This window comes from Liolophura sinensis, chromosome 6 (assembly GCF_032854445.1).
Source record: "Liolophura sinensis isolate JHLJ2023 chromosome 6, CUHK_Ljap_v2, whole genome shotgun sequence".
Lineage (NCBI taxonomy): Eukaryota > Metazoa > Mollusca > Polyplacophora > Chitonida > Chitonidae > Liolophura > Liolophura sinensis.
In genome coordinates, this window is record NC_088300.1 from 10987023 (window position 1) to 11012551 (window position 25529).

At 41.1% G+C, this 25529-nt stretch overlaps 1 protein-coding gene across 2 annotated transcripts; it reads left to right on the top strand.

The window, feature by feature from the left end:
* The first annotated feature begins 42 nt into the window (after positions 1 to 42).
* LOC135466602 (U4/U6.U5 tri-snRNP-associated protein 1-like) lies at positions 43 to 24438 on the top strand. 2 transcript variants are annotated; one of them, XR_010444141.1, is made up of 22 exons: positions 43 to 373; positions 2148 to 2217; positions 3016 to 3071; positions 3462 to 3597; positions 4036 to 4138; positions 4962 to 5039; positions 5306 to 5402; positions 7588 to 7727; positions 8806 to 8878; positions 9186 to 9259; positions 9576 to 9635; positions 10451 to 10572; positions 12452 to 12624; positions 12930 to 13066; positions 14239 to 14400; positions 14741 to 14848; positions 18386 to 18467; positions 19620 to 19713; positions 21548 to 21773; positions 22166 to 22284; positions 22917 to 23024; positions 23398 to 24438. XR_010444141.1 is itself a non-coding variant. In XM_064744177.1 (21 exons), the coding sequence occupies exons 1-21, from the start codon at positions 139 to 141 to the stop codon at positions 22939 to 22941; spliced, it is 2370 nt and encodes a 789-aa protein (XP_064600247.1). In that variant the 5' UTR covers positions 43 to 138; the 3' UTR covers positions 22942 to 24438. The 2 variants fall into 2 exon arrangements, 1 of the variants encoding a protein (XP_064600247.1); XM_064744177.1 differs by having other exon boundaries at positions 22917 to 24438.
* The last annotated feature ends 1091 nt before the right edge of the window (positions 24439 to 25529 follow it).

Here is a 25529-nt window from a genome sequence, read left to right on the forward strand (position 1 = left end):
ATGTGTGCACGTTTCCGGTGCGTATACTGCGCGTGGGAAGTACTTTGTATACAAGTGAAGATTTATGTAAAACGGTGGGCATTTCTCCTTTGGTAATTGTCAACAATCGGAAGAAAGAGAAAATAGCTTGTTTACCAGATGGGCTCGTCAAAGAAACACAAGGAAAAGGACCGGGAACGTCGCCATAAACACCGCCATCGCAGTGACAGGTCTCGATCTCGGAGCGGCAGCCGGGATCGTTCACACAAACGCGAAAAGAAACGACGGAGGGAAGTGGTGGATGACGACGAATATCTGTACGGGAGAGAGGAGCTAGAGAACACATATGTACCTCCTTCATCAAGCTCCAGAACCAAAGCAGAACCGACGGCTGGTATGGAGATCAGTCAGTCACACTAATTCATAAGGCGTTATCTGCTATACAACAACAACAATAAAGCATGAGTGTGCAGCAATTCAGGGAAAAAATCGCTCGCTGATCGTATATGTAAAGTATATGGAAAGGAGTAATATCCACAGTTGTCAGTATCGTGTTGTAGCACCTTAGTTCAAGTAAATTAATCGTTGAGGTCTTTTTTCAACAATTTGAAATTTCAACGCAAGACACTTCGCGGAATGAAGTAAATTTTATTACTTTATAATAATAATATTACTAAATAATATTATTTATGATATAGTCCCCCTCAGTTACCACGTTTCTTTTGTGTATACCCCGGAAAAAGTAACCATGCCCCTTTTTCCACAATCCCCCCCCCCCCAACCCCACCCCAAGAATATTTGCACTCATTGATATGGAATCACTTACTAATGATTAGTCGCGATGTAGCCTCTCCCACTCCCCCCCCCCCCCCCAGACTGCACATTTCTTCTGTATGTACGCGGAAAAAGTAACCATGTCCTCTTTTCGATCCACTATAGCTCTCTTTTGAAGAATGTTTGCATGTCATTGAGACAGAATCACCTACTATATGTTACTTGGGATATAGCCCCTCACGGACTGCGCTTTTCTTTTGTACATAGCCCCGAAAAAGTAACCATGCCCCTTTTTCAATCCACAATAGTCCACAAGAGAAGTCCCTTTTGAAAAATGTTTGCACGTTGTTGAGACGGAATCACCTACTATATATGAGCAGTGATATAGACCCCTGGAGACTGTGCATTTCTTTTATATATACCTTAGTGTATACTGCAGGAAAAAAAAACACCCCGCCTGCAGTGTTTTCCTGCAGTATGGGGATTAAATGACATCTAATGACATGCAGGGAAAGCAGACTCCAGGCCCAGGCATGATCAGTCAAGGTGCTGTAACACGATATTGCCATTGTTTTGACCAGTTGAACTCAAAATATACCTTTAGATTGCTAAAAGAATCCCATGCAATATCTTAGATTACACCTCCATTATTTTTGCCCCAGAATATTCAAAATACTAGAAATACCAGTACTTTTAAAACAATGGCCATTTCCTATTTAGACTGTACCTCATATTCTTTTCTGTCCATGTTCCAATGACTCTTTGTGTGAATGTAAAATAGACAAACAGATTTATGAAACATAAGCATGTTCTTGTCTTTGTACATGCGCAACAAATCTTCCTTTGCAGAACGTTGACGGGGCCTCCGTGGCTCAATCAGTTAGCGCGCTAGCGCAGCGTAATGACCCAGGAGCCTCTCACCAATGCGGTCGCTGTGAGTTCAAGTCCAGCTCATGCTGGCTTCCTCTCCGGCCGTTAATGGGAAGGTCTGCGAGCAACCTGCGGATGGTCGTGGGTTTCCCCCAGGCTGTGCCCGGTTTCCACCCAACATAATGCTGGCCGCCGTCGTATAAGTGAAATATTCTTGAATACGCCGTAAAACACCAATCAAAAAAAAAAAAAAAAAAAAGAATGTTAACATTTACAATATTAGTTGTCCTAGCATTATGAGTGCAGAGATTAATGTGTTAACCTTTAGAGCCATTAACCTTTAGAGCCAACCCCCAAAATTAACAGAAAACATAAAACTGACCTGATTTTGCAAAAAAGTTGAAAATGTTATATTTCACTTCATGTTTCACATTTTTAGTTTTACCGTATTCTACCAGAAAATGATTTACATGTAGATTGTCCATTGGTTTGAATGCGTTTCATGTACATTGAACTTGTTTCAGAGGGTAGAAGTAGCAGCGCTATAGGACCAGCCAGTGGGGATGGGTCTAGTCTTAGTATTGAAGAAACAAAGTAAGTTGAAATCAGCACCACTTTAATTAGTACTATTCAGAAATAATAACTAGTCAGAAATAATAACTAGTCAGAAATAAGATTTTGTTTATTGTTTGTGAGGCTTGGTTACCATACAGTTACCATCATCATTTATGTTTCGTCTTCTGTATAATGTAATCATTGCTGTGTTGAGCACATGGGCCTAGCTGATTTGATATTCTCAGAGTTTTCTAGGTCATGACTGATCGCAATCCCCATAATTTTTACATTTTGGGGATGTTGGATTGTGAATATCTCTCTTTTTAGGCTTGAAATCTTTCAATACAAGCGTAGGTATAAGGCCTGTCATTCAGCTGCGGATGGCTGTGTGTTTCTCCTGAAGGCCTGTCAGTAACCTATGGATGGTTGTGGGTTTCCCCTGATCTCTGCCTGGTTTCCCCCACCATTATGCTGGCCACAGTCATATAAGTGAAATATTTTTAAGTACAGCCTAAAACAACAACCAAAATAAATAAATAAATCAAAATACAGTCTTTCACAATTCTCAGAATTTAAACTATGAAGAAATCTCTTTATCTTTAAGTTTGATTTGTGTTTTATGCTACCTTTCAAAATATTTCACATGCATGTGTAAATGACTGCAATCAGGTGTATGAATGCAGAATGCTGGACATAGCATAGAGGAAACCATCACACCTGAGGAGGTACCTGACAAACCCCGTAAAACAGCAAAGCCAGATGGATCTAGGTTATATTAATCATACCTGATTGCCTAATCAATAGCCATTTATGAATGTGCTATGTTTATTCTTGTAGTAAAATCCGTGCCAAGCTTGGACTGAAGCCTCTAGAGATCCCCTCTGGTGATACAGGTATGTCATCGCACCCAGTAAAACATTCCAACATCCTACCAAAGCACTAGGCAGTTGAAGTCACTCAAAGTCAAGTCAGACTTAAGTCTCAATGCCAGTCCTGTTTTAGCAAAAACCAAATGGCACTCATGTACAAACTAATGTTTAACTCTTAAAACATCTAATGAACATTTATACATCTGGCTACCTGAATTAAACTTTTCACAGAATGGTGTGAACCATTTTAGTGATGTACATGTAATTTAGTTTTGATGATGGATTCTTGTCCATTAGACCACAAGTTCTGTACTTGCATCCTTGTTGAATGTTTCCTTTTATGTGTAAGCATGAATGAAACAACCTAGTGATGCAAGTGATTGTAATACTAATGGCAGTGTTCCTATTTCCCAGGCAATGGAGCGACTAAAGCTGAAGATGAAGATGTCCATGTTCCTGCAATTAATCTCAGTGAGCTGCGCCAGACGCAGAAACTGCGAGAGAAAATGGATCTTCAGAAAGAGAAAAGGAGGATAAGCTCTAAACTAAGGTGAGGGAAAACAATTCTTGTATGCTGAGAAATATAATCTTTACATTTGACATTGTGAAAATTTTGTAGTCATGTGCAGACAGGGTAGTCATGTGGGCAATTTTTAGTGATGTGAAAACTTTGGAGTCTTGTCAAAACTTGGAAGTCACATGACGACTTTTGTACATGTAGTCTAGTGAAGCTGTATGCTGTCAGTGTTCCTGTAGTCATTGTTTCTGTAGTCATTGTCATGAAATCATTGCTTCTTTAGTCATTGTCAGGAAGTCACTGTTTCTGTAGTCATTGTCATGAAGCCAGTGTTTCTGTAGTCATAGTCATGAAGTCAGTGTCGTAATAATAGCAAAGGAAGTCTTTTATCTTGAGAATCACCTGCAGTTTTGTACTAGGATGTGAGTATGATCTGTTTGGTATTAATGAGAAATCTTTTTGGCCTTGCAGTCGTGTGAAGACATTAGGAGAGAGCGATTCCGATGATGATGCTAAAAACTGGGTCAAAAAGAGCAGAAAACTGGAGAAAGAGAAGGCGATGGCAGAAAAACGGGTGACTGCCTTTTCTTACACATAGTGTTACCTACATTGTGTATACGTGCGCTCTGTTAACATTCGGGCCCACTTCCGCGAAGTTCTCTTAAGGCCACATGTAGTACCACATAAAGTCCATGTCAGCGTAATGTCTACAGTGCAGTTTGCCATGATGGTTACATGCAATGTAATGCTAAGAGGATTTTGTGCAATCTGGGCCCACATGTGAATGTTTTGACCTGTGAGGTTTAAGCACCTTGCTAACTATTCACCAGTAATATACCATGTAATATAAACCGAGGTACATGGATGACGACAGAGATTATGAACATTAATGATTTGACTGTATGTTTGAATTTAGAAATGTACCTTGGTGAACAATTATTTGTGCTGTAACTTGGTAAGAGATGTAGAAGTGCTGTAAGTTGGTGAAGCATTGCCTGTTTGTAATACACCTGGCACAATAAACTCTGTTGCTGTGGTCTCATTTCTGTGTGACCCCCACACAGTTTGCATATCCTAATTTACGGACGGACAAGAAATATTTCTTTGGCCGATTAAGCTATTGACAAGAGTTAAGAATATGTTAGCTAAATTTATGTGCTTTCACGATCTATGGCTGATTTGGGTGATCTGATGTGCTCTCGGCATGGTGATTGAGTGAGTTAGCACTATAGGGGCTGTGTCATTATCACCAGGCTACAGTTGACAAGTAGACACTGTCATGGCGAAAATTAGGGTAAAGGTGACTTTAAGCCTACTGCACACAAATAAATACAGAATAAAAAATAATAAAAGTATGAACAGTCCTAGGTATTTATACAATTGTTTTCTGTTCCTAGGCCAAGATGTTGGAAGAAATGGATGAAGAGTTTGGCATCAGTAATTTGGTGGAAGAAGCATTTAAACCAAAGCAGAAAGTAAGACATATGATTATGCGTTGTTATTGTTTGTGTTATGAATAGCATGGTTGTGTTCGGGGACAACACGTCTACTCCACTGACTAAGATAAATCCATGCTCACAACTGTCTGTATTACTAAATGTGGCATCAATGAATCCATACACAATACATATATGTGATAGGTAAATAAAACCTATTTTTTGTCATGAAGTCAGGAGTTAGTGTGTCACTCAATGGCTTTTGTTGTTTTTTTTTCGGTATAATGTTGATCTGTTGTTTTCAGAGTTACAGCTCTAAAGACCTGCAGGGACTGAAAGTACAACATGGCCTGGACACATTTAAGGAGGGTCAGACTGTCATTCTGACATTGCAGGATCAAGGTGAGATAACTGGGCAGACTGTCATCTTGACACTACAGGATCAAGATAATATAACTCAGGACAGAGTGTTATCATGACACTATAGGATCAAGGTGAGATAACTGGTTAGACTGTTTCCTGACACTACAGGGTTAATGTGAGATAAGTCGGAAAAGACTCATCCTGACAGTACGGGATCAAGGTGAGATAACTCTTGTAAGACTGTCATCCTGACACTACAGGATCAAGGTGAGATACTCTGGTCAGGCTGTCATCCTGACACCGAAGGATCAAAGTGAGACAACTCTGGACAGACTGTCATCCTGACAGTACAGGGTCAGTGTAAGATAAATCAGAACAGACTTATCCTGGCACTAGGGGATCAAGGTGAGATAACTCAAGACAGACTGTCATCCTGACGCTTCAGGATCAAGGGGAGATAACTCTGGGCAGACTGTCATCTTTATGGTACAGGTTCAAAATGAGGTAACTCTGGACAGACTGTTATCCTGACTCTAGAGGATCAAGGTAAGATAACTGATGACTAAAAATAACTAATAAAAAGAGCTTACTTCTGATGTTAAAATTACAGACATTAGTTGCAGATGCTAGTTGTGGTATGTGACTAAATAAGATAACTTGAAATTGTCTATGACATATTAAGCCTGTTTGCTATATATCTGTGTGTATACTTACTCCATACAAACTGCAGAATTTGTTATAAAAATAAAGACAACTCTTTTGTTATTCAAGAGGAGCACTTTAACCTTTGGAATTTTTTTTTTTGCAGACATTGTATAACCGTGGAAAAGATTTACTAAAATATATGACAACTCATATTTCTAGACTTATTATTGTTTAATAAAACCACAATGTAAAGTTAATAAAAATCACAAAAATGTTGAGTATGCCTGGCTTTTCACCCATTCAAATCCATGAGTGAATGTTCAACTGACGTGAAAACAGAAATCAGATGGAGAAAAATGAAAATATAATCCATTGCAGTAAAATTTCCTGTGTCACAACACTAGATATTCCAGTATTATGTTTCTACTAGATCTCTGACTTGAAAACAACAATAATTTTTTCCCAACCAAAAGTGAATCAGAACAAACAAAACCGGCATTGGCCCTGGGTGCGGTCGATATTTCAACTGTAAAACTCAACAAATAAAAAATACTCTAGCATGCCTGATCTTAATCATTTGTGGTAATCTGCAGTCTGTTCTAGATTAATTTTAAACAATGAGTCTACAAGCAATTTGTTATCTGACAGGATCAATTTGACTCGACTGACCATGTAGAAAAATGAAAGTGATGAAAACAAGGCTATGATGAATGCATTTCTAATGGGTTTACCCCATTGGTGCAATCCAGATGATTGTCCAATGAACTTCACTGTTCTTATTATATCTATCTAACAACTATGGTGGATACTTTTAACACCTAACCACCAAGCGTGAATTGATTTGATAATAAATTTTTGGTGGCCAGAAGACAGAAAAGCCCCTTGATGAGCATAAAAGACACATACAGGCAGTAATCTGAAGCGGTGATTGATTACAAACAGATGTTATGATGGCTGATTTTCAGTGTACAGTGGACAACAGGCAGATAGCATTACTACAGTTTGGCAGGACAGGGGTCACTGGTTAATGGGGCTAATGGGGCTCATCCCCCCCCCCCCCCGAGATATTCACTTTCCTTTAAAGGCAGGGCGCATGTTGAGAGGGTGGGGCGCTGCTGCACACCCTGCTTTTTGCATGGGAGGGGTCTGCCTAACATTACAGGATTAATGTCAGATGACTCAGGACAGGTGGGATAACTCTGGGCAGAAAGATTGATTGATTGGTGTTTTACGCGGTACTCAAGAATATTTCACTTATACGACGGCGGCCAGCATTATGGTGGGCGGAAACCGGGCAGAGCCCGGGGGAAACCCACGACCATCCGCAGGTTGCTGACAGACCTTCCCACATACAGCCGGAGAGGAAGCCAGCATGAGCTGGACTTGAACTCACATCGACCGCATTGGTGAGAGACTCCTGGGTCATTACGCTGCGCTAGCGCGCTAACCAACTGAGCCACGGAGGCCCCCTGGGCAGAAAGAGTTAGGTCAGGTATCTGTTTATTCTAATTTGTAATGTCAGTTGATTTTTATCAGGTGATGAGAGTTCATCACACAGCGAATGAATCTGTGTTTACAGGTGTGCTGGAGGATGGGGAAGAAACACTGTACAATGTTAACCTGAAGGACGACGAATTTGCCAAGAAAAATGTGGAGAACAAGAAGAAAAGTATAGACTACAAGCCTTACGATGAGCCCCAGTATGATGAGTATGGCATGGTAGGTGATGTACTGTTACTTAAGACAGAGCTGTGGACATCTAGCCTCATACCTAACTTGTCTACTTATATGGACACACACCTAGTTTTAACCCACTGTTCCCCACTCGTGTGCTTGTATGGCCCAACTCTTGTCTACTTGTGTGGACACTCACCAAGTTTTAACCCACTGTTCCCCACTCGTGTGCTTGTATGGCCCAACTCTTGTCTACTTGTGTGGACACTCACCAAGTTTTAACCCACTGTTCCCCACTCGTTTGCTTGTATGGCCCAACTCTTGTCTACACTATGGACAGGCGTGAACAGTTCCAGCTACTGTGACCAGTGCTGTAAAACTAGACAATTGCTGACATTTTTCAATATGCAGGGCCGACTCCAGCCCTTCTCAGCATCCGATTGACGAAAATTCACCCGCAACAAACAACTTTTTAATTTTGGCCTGGGGTATCTATGATACAATGTGATGATCAGAAGCACATGTCATCCGGGATGGCAGAGTTCTCCACATATTAATAAATACAAACCATCCTTAGACTGAATTTTCGGGCTAGGTACATGTTGTGGTGTGCACATGGTGTGAAGGTCAACTGTAGGAACCGACACCCTTAAAAATGTATGAGAATCAAAATATTCAGCAACGAGGTGCCCTTCACTGGTGGTTCCACCCCATCCTTCCGAGGCCAGATTAGGCCCTGACATGGCATTGATGAACAATCTAATAAACAAGAAATTTTAAATGTCTGGAGTAGATCTTAAGACATCAAAGATGTATCAAAGGATTAGTAAAATGCTTTAGTTTTTTTTCTTAATGTGGAGATTACGATGTGTAATAACATATAACAGTACAAACATATTTTTTAACTTTGTGTGGGGTAAAAATGGCTTCAAAGTACAGTTCTTTAAGGCCCCACCAATCATTCTGGAAATGAAGTATTTTGCAGAGGTGACATCAACAGTGGTACCTTTTTGCAAAAAAAAAATGAAATTTTCTTTAATTTGGCATAGAAATATAGTCTTTGTTTCAGAGTTCCTTTTCATGTATCCTTTGATGGTGTAGTATGGACTGTTTGTGATTTCAGTTGAAAGTGGAGAATGTGTTATCAAAATATGATGAGGAGATCGAGGGGAAGAAGGCTGAGTCTTTTACCCTAGGTGAGTATGTTGGAGGAATGCTTGTAAGTCACGTCTTTAAAATTCTGATAGGGGACATGTGGTTGACAAATATACTAACTCATTCATCGATATTACAAATTTATTCAGAGTATACTTAGTAATGAGAGTCATTCTGTTGGTTTCTTGTATTATGTTAAGTAATGAGAGTAATTCTGTTCATGTATTGTATTATGTTAAGTAATGAGAGTAATTCTGTTGATGTATTTATTATGCTAAGTAATGAGAGTAACTGTTGCTGTATTGCATTATGTTAAGTAATGAGAGTAATTCTGTTCGTGTATTGCAGGGTCTGGGGGTAAATACAATGCTGAGCAGGAAAGAGCAATGGAGAGGATACGTGCCCAGTTGAGGCAACAGGGGGTGAGCACAGTGCCTGGTCTCAGACCAGCAACAAGCGTAACAAAGTATGCTCCAGGCCTTGTCTGGCAGACAGTCTTAACATTGTATTTGTTTTTGCCCCTGGATGGGTAAAAGAAGTTTTGACACCAGTCCATGTGTGAAGTCCCATTTGCAAAATCCTGTGTTTCAATTTGAATATAATCTAAGCCAGTTTTTAAACTACCATTTGACTTGCGGTTTTCGCACATTCGTTATATATTTGTAACTCCTAAGTTCTGGTTTATCATTTCTGTAATCTTTGTATGCTACTGTCATACGTTTTTTTCTGTTTCCACAGCAATCTTTGGCCATGGCCGCACCAACACTAGCCACAGAGTTTTACAGTCAGGAAGAAATGGTATGTGTAGGTCGATGGCTGTTCAGCTAAGAGCTACAAGCTGTGTTGATGTTAGAGTTTTGCTGGTTTTAGATTTTTAGCAAGATGTTTTTGTATTATGCACCTAGAAATAATTTTGAAGACTTCCTGAAATTAATATTTGATGGAAAATCTGCTCACCAGAAACTATGTGACAACATTCATTTTAAATTATCAAATTTAATAGCTTGGTTAACTAAGCTTATCACAGTGTTCATTTTGTTTTGTTTTATTCATATCAAATCTAGCATGTGGACCTAGCAGTATATTTATACTTGATATATTCTGTATATTCATATTGATAACAGTAGTATATTTAACAGAGGCCTCCATGGCCGAGGTGGTTAGCATGCCAGCATGGTGCAATGACCCAAGAGCCTCTTGCCAATTCAATCATTCCAGCTGGCTTCCTCTCCAGCAATATGCCAGCAACCTGCGGATGGTAATGGGTTTCCCACAGGCTCTGCCAGGTTTCCTTCCACCATTCTTGTACGGTATTAAACACCAATCAGATAAATAAGTAAACACATTTTACAGATACATAACAGATATATGGATATATACAGTATGTAAATAGATCAAGATTACTTTTTGCAATTCCATAATATACATTAGTGTTATACACTAAGGCATGTGGTATGTACGTGTAGTAGCATGCCCCTGATATTCCACTCGGTCATTCTGTCAGAATAGGAACAGCTTTTTGCACTGCTGTTTAAACTAATTAACCTCTGTAAAGATATTGATGTCAAGCTGGCATATTGAAGATCATTGAAATATTCCTTTTGAATGAACAGGATGCCAAGTTCAAGAAAGTGAAGAAAAAAGTGCGTAAGATTAGGAAGAAGGAGAAGGGAGTGAAAGCAGATGATCTACTGGCCACGGATAGTTCTAACCCTATCAGCGACTTTGGCTCCAGGTAATCTGTTTTGCACTTTTACTTAAAGAGCCATTTCAGCCAAGATTCTTCTATTGATGAATGGAAGAAGAAAGGTATCCTGTCCAGCACAACACACATTCATTCATATAACATGCATTAGTTTTCTCAGGCATTCAAATAATCCTAATACCAAGTGCTTACAGAAACAAAATTTTCGTCTATTTTCGCACAAATTTCTCCAGTGATGTCATTTTCTAGAACGTCATTTGTCTTGGAGTGACGTAATCTGCAGCGAAATGGCAGAAAAAAGTGCGCAAGATTAGGAAGAAGGAGAAGGGAGTGAAAGCAGGGTCACTGTTCTTACATGATGCCTCACCAGGCAAAATTGGAAACGGCAGAAAACTTGTTTCTGTATTAACCACCCAAACTAAGTACAATGGCTTTAATACAGTGCGTTTTTTCTACAATTTAAGAAATCAATTCTTGATCCTTTTCATTTAACCTTGCCTTTAAGACATACATGTCTTAACACTATAGTCACTCTTTAAATGTTTTTTAAGTCAGCTTTTTATGTACATGCACATGTAACTATGTGTTGCTTCAGTCAGTGCCTGCACTTCAGTCAGTGTTACCTTTACCTACACTTCATTCAGTATTAGATGTACCTACATATACACTTGGGGGCCTCCGTCGCTCAGTCGGTTAAAGCGCTAGCGCAGCGTAATGACCTAGAAGTCTCTCACCAATGCGATCGCTGTGAGTTCAAGTCCAGCTCATGCTGGCTTCCTCTCCGACCGTACGTGAGAAGGTCTGCCAGCAACCTGCGGATGGTCGTGGGTTTCCCCCGGGCTCTGCCCAGTTTCCACCCACCATAATGCTGGTCGCCGTCGTATGAGTGAAATATTCTTGAGTATGGCGTAAAACACCAATCAAATAAATAAATAAATAACATATACACTTCAGTCAGTATTACCTGTACCTACATATACACATCAGTCAGTATTACCTGTACCTTCACTTCCTTCAGTATTACCTGTACCTGCACTTCAGTCAGTATTACCTGTACCTACATATACACATCAGTCAGTATTACCTGTACCTTCACTTCCTTCAGTATTACCTGTACCTGCACTTCAGTCAGTATTACCTGTAACTGCATGTACACTTCAGTCAGTATTACCTGTATCTTCACTTCAGTCAGTATTACCTGTACCTACACCTCAATCACCTGTACTTGTACCTACACCTCAATCATCTGTGCCTGTACCTACACCTCAGCCAGCTATGCCTGTACCTACACTTCAATCATCTGTGCCTGTACCTACACCTCAGTCATGTGTGCCTGTACCTACACCTTAAATCATCTGTACCTGTACCTACACATCAGTCAGGTGTACTGTATCTTCACGTCAGCAGCTGTACTGTATCTTCACGTCAGCCAGCTGTACTGTATCTTCAAGTCAGCCAGCTGTACTGTATCTTCATGTCAGCCAGCTGGACTGTTATCTTCACGTCAGGCAGCTGGACTGTATCTTCACATCAGTCAGCTGGACTGTATCTTCACGTCAGCCAGCTGTTTTTATCTTCACGTCAGCCAGCTGGACTGTATCTTCACATCAGTTAGCTGGACTGTATCTTCACGTCAGCCAGCTGTTCTGTATCTTCACATCAGCCAGCTGGACTGTATCTTCACATCAGTCAGCGGGACTGTATCTTCACGTCAGCCAGCTGTACTGTATCTTCACGTCAGCCAGCTGTTCTGTATCTTCACGTCAGCCAGCTGTTCTGTATCTTCACGTCAGCCAGCTGGACTGTATCTTCACATCAGTCAGCTGGACTGTATCTTCACATCAGCCAGCTGTACTGTATTTTCATGTCACTTCATGTACATTGTATATAATGTTGGGCACTGTTGCAGGACTCGTGGGCGGGGCATGATAAAGGAGGAGGCTGTTGGGGAGAATGACAACCCAGAAGTCTACGATCACAGTGTTGGCTACTCATCCACGGCCCCAGAGACATTTGATTACAATCACGGCCTGCCTGTCAAACAGGAGCCCATGGATGTGGGTGGGGAAGAGGAAGAAGAAGGTAGGTTCTGTGTACTAGGATATACTTTAGTACTCAAAAAATGCCTTAGCTCAGTATGCAGGGGCCAGGTGTTTAAAAGTGTAAAGATGTAAACCAGCATTATATCTTAACATCAAGCTCCTCCTAATGTAAAGTAAATAGCTCTTCAGTATGGTTCATATCTCACTATGAACAATTATGCATTGTTTAACATCATTTTCATATTTTCATTCTCTGCTCTATAAATACTGAGTGGTTAAGGATTTATATTACATGTGCCTATTAAGCTCCCCATTGAAGCCTCTCCCTTGTTATACTGTTCTCAGGTGATATACTGGGCCCTGATGAGGATCTAACAGGAGTTGCCGTGGAGGAGGATACTGCAGAGCAGGAACTTCATGCAGCTCTCAACAAGGCTAGGAAAATAAAACAGGCCAAGCGAGAGTTTGCCATACCAGAGAAGGTAAGGAAAATAAAACGGGACATGCGAGAGTTTGATACACCAGAGAAGGTAAGGAAAATAAAACGGGCCATGCAAGAGTTTGATACACCAGAGAAGGTAAGGAAAATAAAACAGGCCAAGCGAGAGTTTGCCATACCAGAGAAGGTAAGGAAAATAAAACGGGACATGCGAGAGTTTGATACACCAGAGAAGGTAAGGAAAATAAAACGGGCCATGCGAGAGTTTGATACACCAGAGAAGGTAAGGAAAATAAAACGGGCCATGCGAGAGTTTGATACACCAGAGAAGGTAAGGAAAATAAAACAGGCCATGCGAGAGTTTGATACACCAGAGAAGGTAAGGAAAATAAAACAGGCCAAGTGTGAGTTTGATACACCAGAGAAGGTAAGGAAAATAAAATGGGCCATGCGAGAGTTTGATTCACCAGAGAAGGTAAGGAAAATAAAACGGGCCATGCGAGAGTTTGATTCACCAGAGAAGGTAAGGAAAATAAAACGGGTTATGCGAGAGTTTGATACACCAGAGAAGGTAAGGAAAATGAAATGGGCCATGCGAGAGTTTGATACACCAGAGAAGGTAAGGAAAATAAAACGGGCCATGCGAGAGTTTGATACACCACTCGAAACTTGATAAATTACGTGCACTTCAGTAAAGATTTAGCCTCTCTGTTTAAAGATCCTTATAGTTAATACTCCATGGGCTAATTCACTATTTGTGAGTCTCTTAATTTTCTCATTACCCGTGGCTGATTTTCACTGTAAATTTCATGTGATTAGTACCCTGGCAGTTAGTCAAGTCTGGCTTCGTTTAGAACTGCTTTTGTTGATTGGTATTCATTTATTTTGACAAGTAAGGGTAGTATTTCAAGAGAATTTAGGTAATGCCCAGGGCATTCATCTGAATGCACTATTCAGATTAGTCTCTAGCATGCATGTAAGGTGTTGCAGTGATAATTACTTTAATCATTGAAGGATAGTGAAGTATAAAATGACTGGTATTCAATTTTAGTATCTCGAACGGTCAGTCAAAACCAAAAAGGAAAACTCAGTTTCGCCCAGAAAGTGGTGGTCAGTACGTGGAAAAATGACTTCTATGAACCCCTGATGTTAAGGTCACTAAAATCCTGTGGCACATATAAGGATGTTATTAAGAGTTTGTCGCTTGTTTTGGAGGTGGCAAAAACGGTGAAAACGGAGGGACCTGCAGCCATGGATATGGGCCAGAACGCCAGTATGATAGTATTGAACTCCACGTCTGAATTTTGCCGCTCCCTTGGGGACATCCCTACCTATGGGCTGTCAGGGAACAGAGATGAGGAGAGGGATGAACTGCTGGTAAGGCCAACAAAGTTTCCTTACCTAAGATGTATATTGGTGGTACATGTAGTTAAAGAAATTCTGGTTTACTGAGACATGGACAGCTTTGTAATACGAGAAGTGTATTAACAACTTTCATATTATTCAGTGTGAAATATTACATGTGTCACATGTGAAATAAGTATTGATATTCATATATCGGGTTTTATGTAAATATATGTGACATTTAAAAAAAAACATCTCAGAATTCTGATAAATTACTCACACTTGAACACAATGAACATGAACTGGCTGCCTTATGTCTGTTTTAATCTGAAATTACATTCTTGTATATTGGTGAATATTTGTGTTTGGTCAGGACCATGAGCTGGAGATGATGGAAAGGAGAAAAAGGTTAGAAGATGAGGAGGAAAACACTACAGGCTGGAGTGCTGTGGATGTAGACACAAGGCCAGTAAATATTGATGTAAGTAATCACACTGTTACTAAGGTGAGTGGCTGTGTCTACTGGAAACACACACACAGAAAGGCAAGAAGAAAACTGTGGCTGCTGACTTGTGAGCTCTTGTCTTGGGTGTTCAGCTTGTCATGACACAGCAAGAGTTGTATGGTGGACATTTATTGTTTGTTTTCTGACCACTCAGGTCATCCATTAAACTCCAGCTTCTGCTGTGCATTTGTAAGTGAGAGAGTTCTTTGCTACTGTAATTCCTCAACTTTTTCACATGTTTGCAATGTGTTTATTCAAGCATATTCTTAAGGCATTATTCTATGAAGAATATACCATACTTTTTGTGAGGCCCTGTAATTGGCTGATTCAACCAGTGGAGTTTTGCTTCAAAAATCAAATTAAAAATTTGCATAAACGTGCCCTGAATGTTGCTCTTTCATATAATATGCGAAACAGTGGAGGGATTAGGGTGACTGAATACTGTCTGAGGAATAAGTCTGCATGCTCCCATTCCCGTGTTCCTGTTTCTTTAATATTCTCCCATGTCTCCATAAGTCCATGCTCCCATGTTCACATGCTCTTCATATTCTCCCATGTCTCCATAAGTCCATGCTCCCATGTTCACATGCTCTTCATATGCTCCCTTGTCTCCATATGTCCATGCTCCCATGTTCACATGCTCTTCATATGCTCCCTTGTCTCCATATGTCCATGCTCCCATGTTCACATGCTCTTCATATGCTCCCATGTCTCCATAAGTCCATGCTCCCATGTCCACATGCTCTTCATATGCTCCCTTGTCTCCATATGTCCATGCTCCCATGTTCACATGCTCTTCATATGCTCCCATGTCTCCATAAGTCCATGCTCCCATGTTCACATGCTCTTCATATGCTCCCTTGTCTCCATATGCTCCCATGTTCACATGCTCTTCATATGCTCCCATGTCTCCATAAGTCCATGCTCCCATGTCCACATGCTCTCCATATGCTCCCATGTCTCCATAAGTCCATGCTCCCATGTCCACATGCTCTTCATATGCTCCCTTGTCTCCATATGTCCATGCTCCCATGTTCACATGCTCTTCATATGCTCCCATGTCTCCATAAGTCCATGCTCCCATGTCCACATGCTCTTCATATGCTCCCTTGTCTCCATATGTCCATGCTCCCATGTTCACATGCTCTTCATATGCTCCCATGTCTCCATAAGTCCATGCTCCCATGTTCACATGCTCTTCATATGCTCCCATGTCTCCATATGTCCATGCTCTTCATATGCTCCCATGTCTCCATATGTCCATGCTCTCATGTTCACATGCCCTTTATATGCTCCCATGTCTCCATATGTCCATGCTCCCATGTCCACATGCTCTTCATATGCTCCCTTGTCTCCATATGTCCATGCTCCCATGTTCACATGCTCTTCATATGCTCCCTTGTCTCCATATGTCCATGCTCCCACGTTCACATGCTCTTCATATGCTCCCATGTCTCCATAAGTCCATGCTCCCATGTCCACATGCTCTTCATATGCTCCCTTGTCTCCATATGTCCATGCTCCCATGTTCACATGCTCTTCATATGCTCCCATGTCTCCATAAGTCCATGCTCCCATGTTCACATGCTCTTCATATGCTCCCTTGTCTCCATATGCTCCCATGTTCACATGCTCTTCATATGCTCCCATGTCTCCATAAGTCCATGCTCCCATGTCCACATGCTCTTCATATGCTCCCATGTCTCCATAAGTCAATGCTCCCATGTCCACGTGCTCTTCATATGCTCCCTTGTCTCCATATGTCCATGCTCCCATGTTCACATGCTCTTCATATGCTCCCATGTCTCCATAAGTCCATGCTCCCATGTCCACATGCTCTTCATATGCTCCCTTGTCTCCATATGTCCATGCTCCCATGTTCACATGCTCTTCATATGCTCCCATGTCTCCATAAGTCCATGCTCCCATGTTCACATGCTCTTCATATGCTCCCATGTCTCCATATGTCCATGCTCCCATGTTCACATGCTCTTCATATGCCCCCATGTCTCCATATGTCCATGCTCTCATGTTCACATGCCCTTTATATGCTCCCATGTCTCCATATGTCCATGCTCCCATGTCCACATCCTCTTCATATGCTCCCATTGTCTCCATATGCTCCCATGTTCACATGCTCTTTATATGCTCCCTTGTCTCCATGTGTCCATGCTCCCATGTTCACATGCTCTTTATATGCTCCCTTGTCTCCATATGTCCATGCTCCCATGTCCACATGCTCTTTATATGCTCCCATGTCTCCATATGTCCATGCTCCCATGTTCACATGCCATTTATATGCTCCCATGTCTCCATATGTCCATGCTCCCATGTCCACATGCTCTTTATATGCTCCCATTGTCTCCATATGCTCCCATGTTCACATGCTCTTCATATGCTCCCTTGTCTCCATATGTCCATGCTCCCACGTTCACATGCTCTTTATATGCTCCCATGTCTCCATATGTCCATGCTCCCATGTTCACATGCTCTTCATATGCTCCCTTGTCTCCATATGTCCATGCTCCCATGTTCACATGCTCTTCATATGCTCCCATGTCTCCATAAGTCCATGCTCCCATGTTCACATGCTCTTCATATGCTCCCTTGTCTCCATATGCTCCCATGTTCACATGCTCTTCATATGCTCATATGTCTCCATAAGTCCATGCTCCCATGTCCACATGCTCTTCATATGCTCCCATGTCTCCATAAGTCCATGCTCCCATGTCCACATGCTCTTCATATGCTCCCTTGTCTCCATATGTCCATGCTCCCATGTTCACATGCTCTTCATATGCTCCCATGTCTCCATAAGTCCATGCTCCCATGTCCACATGCTCTTCATATGCTCCCTTGTCTCCATATGTCCATGCTCCCATGTTCACATGCTCTTCATATGCTCCCATGTCTCCATAAGTCCATGCTCCCATGTTCACATGCTCTTCATATGCTCCCATGTCTCCATATGTCCATGCTCCCATGTTCACATGCTCTTCATATGCTCCCTTGTCTCCATATGTCCATGCTCCCACGTTCACATGCTCTTTATATGCTCCCATGTCTCCATATGTCCATGCTCCCATGTTCACATGCTCTTCATATGCTCCCTTGTCTCCATATGTCCATGCTCCCATGTTCACGTGCTCTTTATGTGCTCCCATGTCTCCATATGTCCATGCTCCCATGTTCTCTTACATTCTTTATATGTTCCCATGTATGTCCATGCTCCTATGTCCTTTATAGGCTCCCAGGTTTCAATATGTCCATGCTCCTATGTTCTTTATTGGCTCCCAGGTCTCCACGTGCCCATGTCCTACATTCTTTACAAGCTCCCATGTATGTCCATGCTCCTATGTTCTTCATACACTCCCAGGTCTCCACATGCCCGTGCTCCTATGTTCTTTATAAGCTTTCATGTTTCCATATGTTCATGCACCCATCCTCCTATATTCTTGTGTATATATATATATATATATATATATATATATATATGTTCATGTACTGTTGTAGGAAGAAGAGAAAGCTGTCCTGGATGATGAACCGGTTGTGAACCAGGGGCTCGGTGCTGCACTGTCACTAGCCATGAAAAAAGGTCAGTTAGACTTCTGGGTAGCCCCTCCTCACAAAGTTATATAGGCCCTCCTCACACAGTTAGATAGCCATATACACACACATTTAGGCCCTCAACACACATTTAGACAGCCGCTGCAGGCACAGTTGGATAGACCCTCAACAGGTAGTTAGATAGCCCTCCACATGCAGTTACATACCCTCTCCATATGCAGTTACATAGCCCTTCCACACACAGTTACATAGGCCTTCCACACGCATTTAGATAGCCTCTCCACACACAGTTGCAGATCCCCTCTACACACAGTTAGATAGCCCCTACACACAGTTAGATAGGCCCTCAACACACAGTTAGATAGCCCCTGCAGGCACAGTGAGATAGCCCCTCAACACGCAGTTAGATAGCCCCTCAACACACAGTTAGATAGCCCCCCCCACATGCAGTTGCATAGCTTCTCCACACAGTTACATAGCACCTCCACACACAGTTGCATAGCCCCTCTCCACACCGTTGCATAACCTCTCCCCACATGGTTGCACAGCCCCTCCCCACACGGTTGCACAGCCCCTCCACAGTTAGATAGCCCCTCTACATGCAGTTAGATAGCCCCTCAACACACAGCTGGATAGCCCTTCCACACATAGTTGCACAGCCCCTCACCACACAGTTGCATAGCCCTCCACATGCAGTTAGATAGCCCCTCCACTTGCAATTAGATAGCCCCTCAACACACAGTTGGATATCCCCTCCAAACATCGTTGCACAGGCTCTCCACAGTTGTCCACACAGTTGGACAACCCCTCCACACAACAATATTCATGGTTTGGGAAGAATATGAGTAAATGATTGATCTACCCTAATTTTTCAATATCTTCAACAGCCTTTTCAAACATTCTAAAAGAACTATGGGGAGAAATAATCTGCATAGTATTGTGAAGCTTGCATCTTTAGTGACAAAATGAAATCATTTTAATATCCTTTTTGTAGTAACTATGCATAAATTACACTAAAAGAAGTGCTTTAGTGATTGAAAAGGTTGAAGATTTACGGTAAGTCTTTTACACTGTAGTTTCTTTCCATAGTGAAGACATACATGGTGTGCTGATAAGAAATCATTCCCTTCATGTCTTCTTGCAACTGACATATCACAGCTCTTGTTGTCTGTGTACACAGGTTACTTGGAGCAGGAATTTAAGAAGAAAGGGACAGCTCCGAAGCATGAACACATCCAGGCCCAGAATTACTCCATAGAGGACAAGAGATATGAGTAAGATACCATTATTCTCTCTGTTGCCCAACTTCTCCAGTCCTAACAGGTGTTAACTCCATTACTGTCAGATTAAAGGAAACAAGGGACACATGAAATGTTTGGTTTTTAGTCTATTGTTACAAAGTAAGGCGCGATATTGTGGGTGTGGGGGAAAGTGGAGTCGATCTTGGTGTCTGGGCAAGTCATTTTGTTAAAGGATTTTTGTCCAGATTTGTTACTTAATCATAATTAGCTATCCCTGTATATATTGTTAATTGAGTTTCAAAAAATATTAAAATAGGGTACATTAATCTGAGTAATATGACGCTTGAAATCACTAGATAATGAGGATGGTTTTATGCATTTTTTCTGCCAACAATCGGTATTATGTCATACAAGATCAACCTTTACGAGCTGTCACAGCCTTGCCATTTAGCCAATTGAATGTTGAAAAAACTACAAGAGTGACAACAAGCATATCAAATTTCTCTAGGAAATGGGTTGCTGTTCTGCACACAGTCATAAACACAGGTGGTCAAGGACACCTGACATCAGTTTTTTCAAGGCTCCAGACGATTTGACCCTCAGGAAGGTATTGATTTACAGTACAAGATGGAAGGATTTTGTGCCCACCAAAAACATCCATGTCAGCTCTTGCCATTTTACAGCTGAAAGCTACAAGAGGAATATAGCTGAACTCAAACGATTTGGCTACTGTGGCAACAAATCTCTAATGCTGATGTCCACATGTTACATGCATGTATTGCACACAACTATATAGACATAGGCTATTGAAAATACTGACGATACCATGCATCTGTCATCGTGCATAGGTATGAATTTAGATGACTGTGGAATAGAACGATGTTTATTGTGAAGCAGGTGAAATGTTCAATGTAACACAGGATAAAGCTATAACTTACCAGTCCGTATTGCCAGTGTGCATGGAAATGCATGGACAAATGTCACGTTCAGTGTTTGAAAACGGTGGATCTGAAAGTCTGGCCAGAGATGTCAGTGTAATAAATCAGAAATTTAGTGATGTCCACCGTCGGTTCAAATTGATTTGGCAGTACATTTCTGATTTGCATCTCTGGAGCTAAGATCTATCCAGGCTAGATATATATATGTGTAGCCTAGTCATCCTTGTGTTGGCCAAATATGACGTGACCCACTGAGCCATACCAGGCAGCCAGCTGGAGATGGGCTAGAGCAGTAAATCTGTTGTTTTTTGTGCATTTAAAGTCATTAGTACATTTCACAGAAGCCCTCTCGGCAATATACTGTTCAATCAGGGTTTAGTCTTTAGAATTAGGAGTGCTAGCAAAATCAGAACACTAATCCTTTAATTTATTTATTTATTTGATGGTGTTGTACGCGGTACTCAAGAATATTTGACTTATATGACGACAGCCATCATTATGGTGGGAGGAAACTGGGTAGAGCTCGCGGATAACCCACGACCATCCGCAGGTTGCTGAGAGACCTTCCTAAAACAACCATGTGGGGGGAAGGGCTGAAGTAAGGAGGGCTAAGCTCTTCCTGTGTTCCCAGCAAGTTGACATCATTGACAGCAATTCTGAAAATTTTCGACTGGAGGTCCTTTTCATGTATTTTAACACTTGATTGGCCAGTTGATTGGCTGATTGATTGGCACCCCTCACCGTTTGAGCGGTTTAGTGAGATCCTTCTTAAAGGCTACATTAAGTTTGATCATTGAGGGATTTTTCAGCTGGAGATATTTGAGGTACACATGGCAAGATGAGAAGATTACCAGCTGAGCTGATGAGTTGTAACGTGTTTAATACTGTATAATTGTAAACTAGTGACATGGGATGTCTCCTGTCTGTAGGGACCTTGATGAGAAGTATCGTAAGAGAGATCGCTTCAGCGGAGCTCTGGTGGACTTCAAAGAGAAGGACACGTACAAGCCAGATGTCAAACTGGAGTATGTGGATGACAGTGGTCGCAACCTGACCCCCAAGGAAGCCTTCAGACAGCTGTCCCACCGATTTCACGGCAAGGGCTCTGGCAAGAAGAAGACGGAGAAACGGATGAAGAAGCTGGAGGAGGAGAATGTGAGTAAATCTTGGGTCTGCACACGGGTATTGTTCTCACACAGTCATTTCACATGGCAACGTGTATCCTCACCTCAGCTTAAAATACATAATACATAATGAAGTGCGAAGGAATCATGAGAGATTTGAGTTAGATTGTGTTACAGTAGTGATGCCTTCTGTGATAAAATCTGGCTTCAGAAATGATTTGTATCATGGCGGTTCATGTGACATTTGTTAAGAAATAGTGTGAGATTTGGATAGACAATGTAAGTACATGAAAAGGTCTATTATATTGTATTGGATATGTTGCTTTGTACAGTTCCTGAAGCAGATATTGTACTTGAAATGTTTTTTGATTTTTTGTATAGTTGATAAAGCACAAATTTTACTGAGTATCTTGTTTTGAACAGTTGATGAAGCAGATGAGCTCCACAGATACCCCCCTTGGGACCCTCAATTTACTAAAGGAGAAACAGAGAGCTGAGAAATCTGCATATGTCCTCCTAACAGGAAGCAAGGGAATGGCAGCGTAAGTGTGCTTTGTCAGACTGTGCCAACACTCTGATAGGTCGCCAGTGAGTCATTATGATCACATCGTCCATCAAACAGTGCCTTGTTCCACAGTAATTTAATGGAAGAAATAGTTAGCACAGGATTGGACACAATGTTCTGTACCAACATTCTGAGAGATTGCAGTCAGTCATTGTGTTCACATTGGACATGATGACATTTTGTGTATGATCACAATTTTTAATACCTTAATTCAGAAAGCCAATTTTAGATTGCTTTTGTTTTATGTAAATTTCCTCTGTAAACATGACTTAAAATCTTGTGAGGAATGCAATACAGGTAGTATCATCGTGAAAATTCTGCCACCCAGTACTTTTGATACACATTTTTAGAGACAGCAGGTCTCTTCTGGTCCACAGATAATAGTGTCTGTCCCAGACTACCCGCAGTGTTTGCCACCTGGTTGTACTGGTCGTACTGACATTGTGATGTGCAGCCTAGTCAACATGATTTTCACAGTGGTTTCTTGTTATCAGTAAGGCATAAGTGCAGCGATTAAGAAATTATATTTAGAATTTATTTTGTTATGTTTAATTTATGCTGACATTACAAAAGTATGTCTCTGAGTGAGTGGTTGTTTTGTATTTCCAGGAATACCATCGTCAAAACTAGTTAGTGAAGAGCGTGTACATTGAGATGTGTCACAATGTGCTTGTCACTGACCATGACCCCTCCCAGATAAGACAGAGCAGAACTGAGGTACACCTACTGCTTGACAGTATGCAAGTGATACTTGGTTCCAGTTTAGTATACAAGTGAAAAGTTTTGGTCATTACAGTGTGAGTTGTTTCCACTGAGGTTACTCTCCAGATGTTGGTATCTTGAACAGCAGTTTGTGAGTGTCTTATTCTCTAGTGTTACACAGCATCCAGTGGTAAATCTGGTCACGTAATTGGTAAAAACATAAAATACAACAAGACGCAGTACTGCAGGTCATTAACTTCTGGTATTGACTTCTGGTTTCTTACTGGTAGACAAGATGACTTGTGCTCACAGATCGTCCTCAGCCCTGACAATTATCCAGTGTCATCTTCATCTTAAAGCGCTGTATGTTATCTTATAAACTTTTCAGTTTGTAGCAGGACAAGCCCAGAACATCAGGTAACATGGGGCTGCATACGGTTTGATGGAGTGAAGTAATAAAGGGACATACCGCCAACGTCGAAAAAAATGTGCTGTTATTTTAGACATCATCTACATAAAGCCGAGACTTCCAGAAGTCTACTAACACATGTTCGACTTTAAGTGACAATCGAATGTTCGGTTTTATCCGGGGTTTTCCTTCGGTCATCAGCTCATTCAAGTCACTGTATTTTTAACACCTGATTATCTGAGTCAGTTACCTCCCCTTGTTGTCTAGACCACGGGTGATATTCAGTAAACTTGAAATGTAAGACATGGTATTGTGTTGTAATTATGCAGTCTACCATGTAACTGCAGTTCTGCCGTGCAGATCATTGGGAATTACGAATGCTTTATAAAACTTTATGGATGGAAAGGAAGATCGTATTTGGTTTACTAGACTGATAATTTGCATTCAATCTATCGTATTGTTTACATCTGCGATCCACAAGTGAACGTTGCATTGTGAGAAAACTTTGCTCTGCCTCATTTACATGTTATCTCCTCAGGCAGACAGTTTAGAGTGGTGACGGATTTCCCCTTGTAATTCTCTTAATTGACATTTTTCGGAAAATATAATCCCAGGATGTTTAGTCAGGAGTCAAATGCAACTCATTTTTGTATGTAGCTGAACCAACTCAAAAAATCTGAATTTCTTTTGGCAGTGTGTCCCTTTAAGGCAAGTACATGTAGTTGGGCTGTTCTCCTTTAGTTCAGGAACAGAACAGAAATTTGCTTGATATATCACTGCAACAAGGATTGTTGTGATTCCTGGAGAATGGAACAAGACATTGAAGAGAGAGATATCTTTAAAATGCTGGGGGAGTTTAATAACTTTGGATAAGGCTCTGACATTGATAACCATGAACTGTGTTAAATACCTACATGTGTCTGGTTTATGTATACTGATGTGTTCTTATGTTGTGTCCAGTCTGATCAACATTTTTACATATGATGTAAGATGTACATTTGATTAAAAACATTTTATTTACACACTGACTGCAATTTCTTTCTCAGCCACCCATCCCTCTCCACAATAGCTTAGTTTCCTGGCTATTGTCATAGATAGTCCATGGTTAAGATTGATTCATACATTTTATTAATGGGTTTTACTCAGAGCCGTACTCAGAAGTATTTCATCAGTACAACAAAATGCCTATTCAAAAACTACATGACCATGGCAAATTACTTTCAAACTTGAGAAACATTTTAGTTGGAACATATCATAGTAATGGCGATTTTGTCCATCTGTGTTTCCATATTTGTGTCTGGCCATTTGTACGTGGGAAGGTCTGCAACAACCTGCGGATGGTGGTAGGTTTCTTGGATTTCTCCCACCATAAAGCTGGTCACCTTCCTGTGAGTGAAATATTCTTGAGGACGGTGTAAAACTCAAATCAAATAAATCTCTTCTCTGTGGCCTTGTGGTTAAGAGTGCTAGTGCAACACAATGACTCAGTGTGATCACTGTGAGTTCAAGTCAAGCTCATGGTGTTTTCCTCTCTGGTCGTATATGCCAACATCCAGTGTGTTGTGGATTTCCCCCATGCTTTGCCCAGTTTTCTCCCACCGTAAAGCTGGCCGCCATAGTGTAAGTAAAATATTCTTGAGTAGGTCATAAAATGCCATTGAAATAAAAGGTTTTGCATGTGCAATTTTAGTTTTAGAGGCCGCTCGGATATATAATAGAAGTCACTTTTAGGTGTACCTTACATATAGCTCTATATTTGTCAGTTTCTGGCGTTGCCTTGGTAACCAGATATCTCAGTGAACTGTGTGCAGTCTGTGCCTGCAGTCAAGCTTTGAAACAAGGGTTCTATATAAAGGTTTCTTAGAGTGTATGGGCAGCAGCGGTCAGTGGTGGTTTCTGTATAAAGTTTGCGTCTTGAAATAATTTGATTTTGTTAGACAAATAAGTTTGTATGACTGAATGTTGAACATTGTGCACTTAGTTAAAGAAATCACGAGGAACAAGCGTCTAAAGCTTATTAATAATTTATTAAGACCCTTCATTACAACCGTCAGAGCGATAGACACATTCTCGTTTATGTTCGTAAGTTTGCGAGTCCAGCGGACTGTTCC

Coding starts and splice junctions, on each gene's coding strand:
- LOC135466602 (XM_064744177.1), top strand. CDS start 139: ATGGGCTCGTCAAAGAAACACAAGGAAAAGGACCGGGAACGTCGCCAT. Junction 9,636..10,450: donor TTTACAGTCAGGAAGAAATG/GTATGTGTAGGT, acceptor TTGAATGAACAG/GATGCCAAGTTCAAGAAAGT. Junction 13,067..14,238: donor AGTTTGCCATACCAGAGAAG/GTAAGGAAAATA, acceptor CTTGTTTTGGAG/GTGGCAAAAACGGTGAAAAC.